Source organism: Pecten maximus, chromosome 3 (genome assembly GCF_902652985.1).
Source record: "Pecten maximus chromosome 3, xPecMax1.1, whole genome shotgun sequence".
Lineage (NCBI taxonomy): Eukaryota > Metazoa > Mollusca > Bivalvia > Pectinida > Pectinidae > Pecten > Pecten maximus.
The window spans coordinates 32,498,743-32,510,917 of NC_047017.1; the positions used below are offsets into that span (position 1 = coordinate 32,498,743).

Genomic DNA, 12,175 nt, shown 5'->3' on the forward strand with positions numbered 1-12,175 from the left:
AAATTTTGATATTATGTTAATAAAACCTTTTAATTATGTCTCAGTGAGAAGAAACTTGTTTCCTGTATGAGGTACAGTTTGATGCTCAGGAGATGATTATGGAACACATATAAACAGTATAATAAGATGAATTTCACTAATGCATGCTGAGAGATTATGTATGCAAAACTTAAAGTTTAATCTTATAATAATAACAGGTCTTTATTTAAGCATGTTTGCTTCTAGACCTAAATTATTTTTTTATTTTTATATTTCCAATCTTTGTGTGTTGTACACATTGATAGGATGCATTATTCTTAACAAGATAAAGAAACACCTCTCTGAATTATACATATCAGATATACATGTGTTATAATTACAGGGTCAATGACACACTCAAATATCTACACAACTTCCAACACTTGCCTATATTCTCTGAGTAACCATGGAGACTGTCCAGACTGATGAGGTCCTGCAATGCCTCCTGGGTAGGGCCAGTCATGTGACCTGCGATGATGTTGATGATGCCTTCATTTCGTGCATTCAGTTCCTGTTCCTGGTCGCTGCTGAAATCTCGTTTGTACCACATCATTAGCTCCGGAATTGTCACCTGTCCAAAAAAACTTTGTTATGTACTCATGCACAGTGTCAAATTGTGTTAAATGTATTTGAAGGATGGTAAAAACTATTTAAATGCCCAAACATCTAGTATGTACTTTGATCAGTGATACATACAGTTTTGCGTTCCTTGTCCACCAGTACAGTGTGGTCGAGATATTTGTTCATGGCTGTCTCCAGCTGATTCTTCAGTAACTCGGGTATCAACACCTACACACAACATAAAACATGTCTCACAACAACACCTTAATATGTTTTCTTCCTCATCCTCCTCCTAACAATATTCAGTAAATAAAGTAAAATATCTTTTTTCTGACACCATGTGGGATCAGCCTATTGATCTGATAAGTAATCATGTCAGATCACTCATGGGTAATTTAAGACAGGATGTCAGAATACTCAGGAGTCAGTTTAGACAAGATATACGATAAGAGCAAGTAGGGATCAGTTTAGACAGGATGTCAGAATACTCAGGAGTAAGTTTAGACAAGATATAAGATAAGAGTAAGTAGGGATCAGTTTAGACAGGATGTCAGAATACTCAGGAGTAAGTTTAGACAAGATATAAGATAAGAGTAAGTAGGGATCAGTTTAGACAGGATGTCAGAATACTCAGGAGGCAGTTTAGACAAGATATAAGCTAAGAGTAAGTAAGGATCAGTTTAGACAGGATGTCAGAATATGTCCCTAGGGGTCATATTAGACAGGATGTCAGAATACCTAGGGGTCAATTTAGAGGGAATTTCTGAAAACTATAAAGACTTCCAGTTTAGATGAAAGAATACTTGTCACAATAATACCCAGATATTAGCTTATGCAGGTCAGAATACCAAGGGGTCAGTTTAGACAGAATATCAGAAAACCTATGGATCAGTTTAGAGATTGTTCAAATTATTTGTTCCTTATGTATTGATACATGTACCATCTGACCTATATCTCTTGAGATGATACTGTATTACACTTCTACCTAATTTTTATGACGGCAGTAATGTACATTCTGATGTGGGTAGATATATATGTCAATTTAACTGTCATTTAATTACCTTAACTTTTAAATATGACACTCTATTAAATAATTGAAAAACAAAACAACAGTATGTAAATTTACCTGGAGAGGAGGAGAGGACTGAGCACAAGCAGTGGTGAGAAAGATGAGTCGTGGTTCAGGTGTGGGCAGGTACTGGTACCATGGATCTGCCTCGTCAATATCTGTCATAAACAACAACAAACAGTTACTGGGTGGTGAGTAATATATATATATATGATTAGTTCCTAATTCAATTAATAACAAGTATACATGTTATAGAGTACAGTTGTGTGAACCCTGTGGTCAAGTACACTTTAGTAGGAATTCCTTACTGTATTATTTTTTAATGTTACTGATGTCAAAAAGTTCTCTCAGACACCTTTATTGATTTGGCACGCAAGCATGTTAATAATCACATATTCTTAAGTTTTGTTTTTAATGGATACATCCATTCACAGAATAATGTACGATTCATATTTCTGATATAAGCAATGACGTCTAATTACTCCACACAGGAGATATAAGTTAACAGTGGGTATCATATAATTCAAAAGGCTTTCTATAAAATAGGGATCTTCTCTGTCCAATCAGGAGAGTAGCAAGATTGTGAAAACTGTAGTGATGGTGATATACAGCTCAGTCAATTAGAGTGCCGGCCACTTAAACTCAGGTAAAGACCTAAGGTACGTGTTAGTTTGTGTTAATCTCGGGAAGCTGTGAAATAGACTAATCTGTGTCGTGGTTGTTTCTTTGGCCAAGACACTTTACCCTAATTGCTCAGGATGCATATGACAGGCCTCTTGTATATTATTCAGTGAGGTAGTCACCAACTACTACAAGGAGACCCGACCTCAAAATGACCCTGAATGTTCATGGGGCACTAAACCCAGCAAGTAAACAAACAAATAGGATCCCGATCAGCTTGGGATATTCCTGAACTATCCGACCTTGATATGTAGTTTGGAAGTATGTTTTCATCATAAGAAAGTCATCAGTTAGTTTAGGTACAGATGGTGAAAAACAAGTGAAATTAATTTTTTTTTTCAAATAATTATTTATGTACTTTTATTCCTTTTGTCCGAGATTAAATGCCATTTGATTGGACTGATATTATATAACCTCTTGCAATTCTTAAGGCAGTCGGAAAATTTTGCCAGATAGTTTACTTGATTGAATAATATTAATTGTATACTTTGCCAGCAGTACACAGGAAATCGCAGCATAATCATACTTTACCATGTATAGCCCACTCCAGAAGCCCCTCCCACAGCAGAGGTGACAGCAGTCCATTTCGGTTGATGATAAACTTCAGTTCAAACAAACTACAATATAGAGAAAGCAGGGGGAGTGCTGATTGTTTTTAAGACAGACACCTTATCATGTATAACAAGTGGAATTGGATGCCCACAAACATGCTTAACATTGGAAATATTTGTTTTGTCTTTATTTGTTTTGTCGTAAGGACAAGTAGTTATCTTTAAAGGGGTAAACACATGTAGTTGTGGTAGTCATTCCACACTGTCATAATGAAAGGAAGCAAGAATTGTGTTTATCTGAACATGAAAACTGACAAAAAATGTTTTCTTTACAAGGGGGAATAAATTCATATCCTGCAGGGCTAGATCTGTCATCCACCTGAACTATATCATATATCCAACTTACCATTTACATAAACAGTGGTTACACTGTATGTATGAAGTTATACTTTGGACGAAAGACCTTACAGATGTTTAGTCAGAGAGATAACAATGGTTGTGAACTTCTGTTAAGACTATTTTAACATTTATCCTTATGACTACATGTATCTTTTGTTTTAAAACTAAACAGTACTCAATTGATTATAGCAAGACCTCATGCTCTTGTATGACAGTACTGTAAACGTGGAAATTTACGTGACGGTGAGGGGAAAATTTACGCTAATTACGCAGATCCCTTTTGATCACAAAAATTTCCCCATGTGCATTATTTTGATATTAATTTGAGTAAACTCGAACATCAAACGAAAATTACCCCCGCGCGTAAAGTTTATGTATCGAAATCGCGAAATTAACCACCCGCGAAAACACCCAAGTTTACAGTAATACAAATGTATATACATTTATCAGCTCTGACAATGCAATTGCAAACAATGTAGTTGACCACACCTGCCGACCACAGTGTATTTTGTATGATAACATGACAATCTACTTCACATATATAAATATATCTCACAGAATCTTACCTAACAGGACCTAACTGTCCCACACTGTAAGCAAACATATTGAGGTGGGCAATCTGCTCTGCAGTTGACATATCAGACAACATCTCCTTGTCTGTCCTTGGCTTGACCACTTCCTCATTATCATCCTGTTTAAGGGCAAGTCAGTGGTAAAAACCCACATGGCACAGTAAAGACATCACTATAGTGTTATTATGCTGAAATATTATACTTGACTTATATGTGTAAATAAACGTATTTTTAAATTACATTAATTACATTTCAAACTGGTAGAACAGCCTTACTATGTTGAACTTTCTGCCAGTCAAGAAAGACTTCATAAGAAACCTCTTATAATTGGCAAAACAGGAAGTTTGAAGTTGATATCATAACACCATTTCCTCCAATTACATTATATAATTTTTGAAATGGATGCACTCCAGGAAGGGATGTGAAATATTACACTTACGTCCGAGTCAGTTTCGGCCTCCTTTATCAAATCAAGGTTCATATGAATGGACATCAGGGTCTGTAGGTTCCCAAAGAAACATATTACTTCATCTGGGTTTTTCAGCAGATTTAAATCAAGTGTCACCAGTTTATGTGTACTTTCGATGATGTCATCATAATCTGATGTTCTCATCATCACTACAGCACTCGCCACATCAAATATGCCCCTGGCATTACATTTACTAGCTGTATCTGTAATGTAAAAACACATCAAACAATTTAAACAAAATGTAATTACTGTAACACAATTCTACAGACATTCCTGATACAAATGTAATTACTGTAACAACCTTCCTGATACAAATGTAATTACTGTAACACAATTCTACAGACCTTCCTCATACAAATGTAATTACTGTAACACAATTCTACAGACCTTCCTCATACAAATGTAATTACTGTAACACAATTCTACAGACCTTCCTCATAAAAATGTAATTACATATGTACTGTAACAACCTTCCTGATACAAATGTAATAACTGTAACACAATTCTACAGACATTCCTGATATGGATCCTACCTATAGTCTAGAACGTGAGAGTTTTCAGGTGTTTATTAATTTACCTGTACATTTTGTACGTTCAACATATTGACTACTGACCCACTATGTCAAGGTTCTGACATAACTTTTCCTATACCATACGTACAAGAGAACTGTTTTTATAACTCCCCAGTAAACATTAAGGAGTGTTGGAATATCTGTATAGTTTGTCCTGACTTTGGTACTTGTTTCTGATTGACTAAATTGTAATTAAACATCTGTAATATAACTAATTAAACATCTGTTACATCACTAATTAAACATCTGTAACATCATTAATTAAACATCTGTAATATAACTAATTAAACATCTGTAACATCACTAATTAAACATCTGTTACATCACTAATTAAACATCTGTGACATCATTAATTAAACATCTGTAACATCACTAATTAAACATCTGTAACATTACTAATTAAACATCTACAACATCACTAATTAAACATCTGTAACATCACTAATTAAACATCTGTAACATTACTAATTAAACATCTGTAACATCAATAATTAAACACCTGTAATATAACTAATTAAACATCTGTAACATCACTAATTAAACATCTTTTACATCACTAATTAAACATCTGTGACATCATTAATTAAACATCTGTTACATCACTAATTAAACATCTGTAACATTACTAATTAAACATCTACAACATCACTAATTAAACATCTGTAACATCACTAATTAAACATCTGTAACATTACTAATTAAACATCTACAACATTACTAATTAAACATCTGTAACATCACTAATTAAACATCTGTAACATCACTAATTAAACATCTGTAACATCACTAATTAAACATCTGTAACATCACTAATTAAACATCTGTAACATCACTAATTAAACATCTGTAACATCACTAATTAAACATCTGTTACATCATTAATTAAACATCTGTAATATAACTAATTAAACATCTGTAACATCACTAATTAAACATCTGTAATATAACTAATTAAACATTTAAAAAGGTAGTGTGGTAAAACCAACACAGGAGGCGGAGGAGTCCAACGTCCTATCAGTAAAGGTAGGTTGATGTTTCGGTGATGGAATCCTAGGTGGATACCAAAGTATTCTAGCAGAGCTCCATAGACGAAAGGTAATCACAAATAGATAAGGGATGGAGCATCAACACAAAGGATTCCGTAAACTTGTAGGTTTGATTGTGTTTACATGTTTCGGATGGCTAGGCCAACCGTCATCAGAACAATTTTACATTGGTAAAAGGATAGCTAAGGTGCAAATTACAGTTCAACAATCCGATTGTTACATTGTCACGTGATTAAACAATGGTATAATGAAATGCCGGGAAAAGGCAGAGTAACTTGTGATGGACATGATGGAAATATGTTTATGGTTGGGATATTTAAAATAGAAGATTACTGTTGAATAAAATTACATTAATAGGTTACAGTTTTTAGTTTTGTTGTGATTTAACAGAGTCAAATATGCCATAAACACTGTAGATAGCGACAATCGCGTCTCTCAGGTAAGTTGGTTTTTCATCCTGGCAAAATGTGGAATTTAAGGTAGTGTTCTCTTGTACATACTCCTTGTAGTATTCTGTACATTCTGTATCCGATTCTGAATCTGTGTCACTTAGTGCTAAATCTTCTTCCAAAATGCTGATGGTTTTTTTAGTGTATTCTGTGGTGTCTTGTATAACGCGGAAAGTAGCCTTTTTAAGTTGGTTGGCGGTACAGGCCTCGGGAGGCGGTGTCCATGTAGAAGGTTTGACGGCTTTCGTCTGTGGGTTGTAGTAGCCTGCAGATATACTGTTGTATACCCTAACCACTTCCTGTCTAAAGCAATCAACACAGCACGAGATATCCCGAGATTGAAGTTATTGTGCCAAGAAAAGGCACTGCTACCCCCCAAAATCCCGTTCATCGTCACATACAATCCAGCCAACCCTCCATTCAAAAACATCGTGGATCTACACGTAGGCTTACTTACACAATCCCATCTTGACAATCCTATGTCAAACCACCAGATTACCGTTGCACATCGTAGAGCGCCCAGCATTAAGAATCTACTAGTCAGAGCTGCCGTTAACCGATCTCCTACTAAGCCCGGTTGCCGCCCATGCGGTAAACCATGCCAGATCTGCCCGTACATATTGAGTACACTAACATTCACCAGCAACACATCCCAGGAATCCTTCAAAATTAAACAGAGCCTAAACTGCAACAGCACAAGTGCCATTTATCTAATACAGTGCCAAAAATGCAATATCCAGTATGTAGGACAAACTTCCAACTCTGTTCGTCAGAGAATGCAGGGACATTTCTTTGACATACGGAGCGCCAACCAATACAAACCTGTGTCCCGCCATTTTACGTCAGACAATCACAACATCGATGACGTCAAAGTAATTGTTATCACCACGACGACGTCCAACGTCAACATCCGCCTCAGAACGGAAGAGACGTGGATCGAAACATTGAAATCTTTGGAACCATCAGGACTTAATATTCGACATGGCTAGAACCAAAACAACCGTATGCAAAAAGCCGTCATCAGCTAATCCGAAACCAAAAGCCAACCTACATTGTTCACATTGCCCGACGACGGTAGGCAATATTTCAGCGCTACGCCGACACATCAACCAAAAACACTCTTCGAATCAAATGAGATACCACTGTAATATCTGCTACAAATCATACTGCCGTGCTGATGTAGCAAAGAACCACATTAGAAAATTACATCCAGATGCCAGTCCGAACAACAGTATATCTGCAGGCTACTACAACCCACAGACGAAAGCCGTCAAACCTTCTACATGGACACCGCCTCCCGAGGCCTGTACCGCCAACCAACTTAAAAAGGCTACTTTCCGCGTTATACAAGACACCACAGAATACACTAAAAAAACCATCAGCATTTTGGAAGAAGATTTAGCACTAAGTGACACAGATTCAGAATCGGATACAGAACGTACAGAATACTACAAGGAGTATGTACAAGAGAACACTACCTTAAATTCCACATTTTGCCAGGATGAAAAACCAACTTACCTGAGAGACGCGATTGTCGCTATCTACAGTGTTTATGGCATATTTGACTCTGTTAAATCACAACAAAACTAAAAACTGTAACCTATTAATGTAATTTTATTCAACAGTAATCTTCTATTTTAAATATCCCAACCATAAACATATTTCCATCATGTCCATCACAAGTTACTCTGCCTTTTCCCGGCATTTCATTATACCATTGTTTAATCACGTGACAATGTAACAATCGGATTGTTGAACCGTAATTTGCACCTTAGCTATCCTTTTACCAATGTAAAATTGTTCTGATGACGGTTGGCCTAGCCATCCGAAACATGTAAACACAATAAAACCTACAAGTTTACGGAATCCTTTGTGTTGATGCTCCATCCCTTATCTATTTGTAATTAAACATTTGTAACATCACAAATCATATCTGTTATCACGAACAGTGACTTCCCTGTACCTTTCATGAGTCGCTGGAGTCGAGTAAGGATTTCACGCACCACCTCTTCAGGGTTCTGTTGTGGGGGAATGCATTTCTTCATATCATCAGCTGGAATGTTCATCAGGAATTTGGTCCCTACCTTGTTGGTCCCTGTACAAGTAGGTTAAGGGTATACACACAATGAGAAAATCAATACAGTTTGTTTTGAAAAGAGAAATCTAGACATACAAATGTATTTTCCAATTCAATTCCTAGTTTTACTGTATTGTCAACATTTCTGCAAGACTAGCTGGGACTATTTTCACTCAGACTGAAATCCACACATCCCATTTGATGGTTGACGTCATGTTATTGTATGACACTACAGACAGTGATATGATAACTTTATTGTGGAGTGTCTTGCTTCAGAATACAATCGGACCACAGGTCTCAACAGTCATCTGACTATAAAACTTCATTGACTAATTAATTAACCTTTTGACATGACCCCAAAAAATTACAACTACAGTTCCTTAAAATTGCCACCAATTGTCAGATCAGTGACACTAGTCAAACTGGTGAGGTTTAAAGTGTGTTTTTCAAGATGGCAGCCATGACAGCTATATTGGAATTTAGACCTGCCAATGAGTGAGATTAATAAAAGCACTTGGCCAGGATCATTCATGGCAAGTTTCCATCCCACCGGTGGAACTTGAAGAAATTTGAAATATGAGTTAATCAAGAAAACCATGATTGCACATTGCACTCATGTTACATAATGGCCACCATAGCTTCCATGTTGACATTTTGATGAGGCCAAAAGATAAGAACACTTTGTCCGCTTCCTTCCTTGACATCCTCTCCAATATTCATCTCAATGACACAAAGTTTGACGTGTGTATTTCAAGATGGCTGCCATGGCTACATTTGTCACATATTGACCTTTATAGAGAGGTCCATGGGGAGTGACAGACAACATGACAGTACCTGATCATTGTGACATACTGACCTTTATAGAGAGGTCCAGGGGAGTGACAGACAACCAGGGGAAAGTGACAGACAACATGACAGTACCTGATCATTGTGACATACTGACCTTTATAGAGAGGTCCAGGGGAAAGTGACAGACAACAGGACAGTACCTGATCATTGTGACATACTGACCTTTATAGAGAGGTCCAGGGGAAAGTGACAGACAACAGGACAGCACCTGATCATTGTGACATACTGACCTTTATAGAGAGGTCCAGGGGAAAGTGACAGACAACAGGACAGTACCTGATCATTGTGACATACTGACCTTTATAGAGAGGTCCAGGGGAAAGTGACAGACAACAGGACAGTACCTGATCATTGTGACATACTGACCTTTATAGAGAGGTCCAGGGGAAGTGACAGGAAGATGTTTGCTTGGAATGCTGGGACAGCAGCTGTGTACAATGATGTGCGTGAGGTTTAGACTGAGGTCCTGGGCCACCTTCTCCAGTCTGAAACAAGAACATATAACTCACTTAACAAAACTACCCCATTTAAAATCATCATCATGTATCTATTGATAATAAAAACAATTTAAACAAATGACACAAAACAACAAAATATGCCTCTGCCCACTTACTTAGAAGGTGGGATCCTTTTAGAGAACACCAGTCTCCCAAGTGTGTAGATAGGGCCTTGATCCAACATCTTAAAGTAATTAGTGGGCATCACCATGGTTTCTTACAATGAAAAAACATATAAACTTTCTGTATTACAACATTCAGTAGCTAAAGATCATGTTCATCAGCAACACACATACAGCAGACTTAGACATGTAATGTACTAATATCACATACAATAGTATACTAATTAACTGTGTTAAGTATGTCTATGAGGTTGTTTTCATTCATTTTTTTTATGTTAATGACCTATATAGAATCTATTACTTCAGAATCTGTGAAATTTATACAAAATTTACAATGCAAGGGTAAGATTTTTAAGGTTTAGTACAAAACTTTACTGAGTACAGAACTTCAAACTATTTATACCTATAGGGTCAAGATTTCTATAAGACAGGACAACAAGAGTGTGTTTTCTCCTTTCTTTCCATATAAAATGTTGTAATGAGGAATATAATGCACCACACCACAATCAACATGGATCACAAACAATTAACAATGTCTAGCTTTCCTCAGACTAAAATTTACCTTTCGAAGTTGCTTCATTCTCAGCTACTACAAAAGCCAGTCGTTTGAGGTGTTCGTACAGGTGGAGTAGGTAATCTCGATTCTTTCTGTGATCTGTGCCTTTGTCCCTGTGTCAATCACATGATAAACACATATTGATTCATTCTTGTTTGATAGACTGCCTGACGTCAACAACAATACATATTAACATTTGTAGTGACCTGTTCAAGGACTTTTTTATTTGAACATACGTTTATTGATTTTTTTCACACCACAATACAATACATACTTTTTTGAATCACAATATTATACATCATTGGATAATTACCAACAACTTATCATATGAACATTGAAGAATATTGAATTTTGAAAATTAGGCATAGGATCATGTTTGGACTGAAGATTATGATTTTAGAAACAGACTTAAATCGGGGATCATGAAATAAAGCTTAAGTCTTAGTCTATTTTCTCTATCTTCAATCCTAAGACTCCTCCATATGTCTTAAGCCTGATTTTCATCTTAAATATGGCTGACACCATACAGCTTGGTACTTGCAATTGCCTCAGTAGAGAAATCAGACATTTGATCTGTGAGATAATAGTTTATATTGTTACAAAAACAGCAAAATTGTATTTCAAAATCACTTTTAAGTGAGTTTTTATATCTCCCAATTATTTTATAGAAGCTTATATAGAATTTTTTCATAGCATAGCTAATAAACACAAAGACAAGACTAGTGGACTCCTAACACAGCTGAAGGATAAAACTCTCACTTGTTGAACAGCTGACATAATCCCCCCAGTGGGAGTTCCTTGTCCAGGACCTGTATCAGCTGTTTCATAGCCCCATGTATTGCCAGTGGCTCTGGCTGGACTGACTCGTGTTTTTTAGGAGACACTTGTGAGCTGCCACTACTAGCACTCTCCCGCCGTTTCTTACTTGGACTTCCATCAGCTGGTGACCTCTCTACCAAGATAAATGCGGATTCTACATTACCCAGGCATTTCTTGACATCAGATGTGAGTTGTGCGTATAGCTTACAGTGGTCGGGAGACAGAGGCAGTGTGGCTGTCTGTAGGAATGTCTGTATGCTATGTTTATACAGGGCTGTAGAAATCTCCTGTTGCCCTAGTGATGGTGACATATTGTCCACACCTGTTCCCAGCTGTAGAATCCTCTCGAACTGGAGCACCATGTCTCGAAGGTCCTTCTGCCGGGACCTTTTACTCTCCTCACCATGTTCCTTACAGCCCACATCACTCCTGCCCAATGTCGACCTTGAGCCACCTGGTTTGTCCTTGAGCTGAATGTTGATAGAGTCTATCATGTTGTTACACATTTCCCATGTCCTGCAGCCTATACACAGCAGGTCAAACAATATCATCACCTCACAGTTCTCCTGTTGGAATGTCCATTCCACCTTGGCTGGCAGTGACCCCCAGCTTCGTGTGCTGGGTACACGAGGAAGGCCTGGCTGTGAGAGAAGCTTTTCTGCTACCCCACTTATGGATACCGTGGCAACCCCTGCAGCAGCAACAGAGGCCAGGGCCTTCATATTGGACCTCCCCGGCTTGCTAGTTTTTGAAGCAGTGTTCTTATGTGACCCGATATTCAGTCCATGAAGTTTTCTGACAGCCTCGCTGTAAGATTGGGAGAAGGCGACCTCAGCAACCTCGGGTCGGTCATCAAGTTTCAGCAACT

At 37.3% G+C, this 12,175-nt stretch overlaps 1 protein-coding gene across 1 annotated transcript in view; it reads right to left on the reverse strand.

Moving 5' to 3' along the window:
- Window positions 1–12,175, reverse strand: part of LOC117322718 (zinc finger FYVE domain-containing protein 26-like) — a 48,302-nt gene that overhangs the window by 20,037 nt on the left and 16,090 nt on the right. Inside the window, 11 exon segments of the mRNA XM_033877657.1 lie at window positions 406–589; window positions 715–807; window positions 1,706–1,806; window positions 2,861–2,946; window positions 3,846–3,970; window positions 4,291–4,523; window positions 8,351–8,482; window positions 9,680–9,798; window positions 9,927–10,026; window positions 10,495–10,601; window positions 11,248–12,173. Of these exon segments, the coding sequence (XP_033733548.1) occupies window positions 406–589; window positions 715–807; window positions 1,706–1,806; window positions 2,861–2,946; window positions 3,846–3,970; window positions 4,291–4,523; window positions 8,351–8,482; window positions 9,680–9,798; window positions 9,927–10,026; window positions 10,495–10,601; window positions 11,248–12,173 (2,206 nt within the window).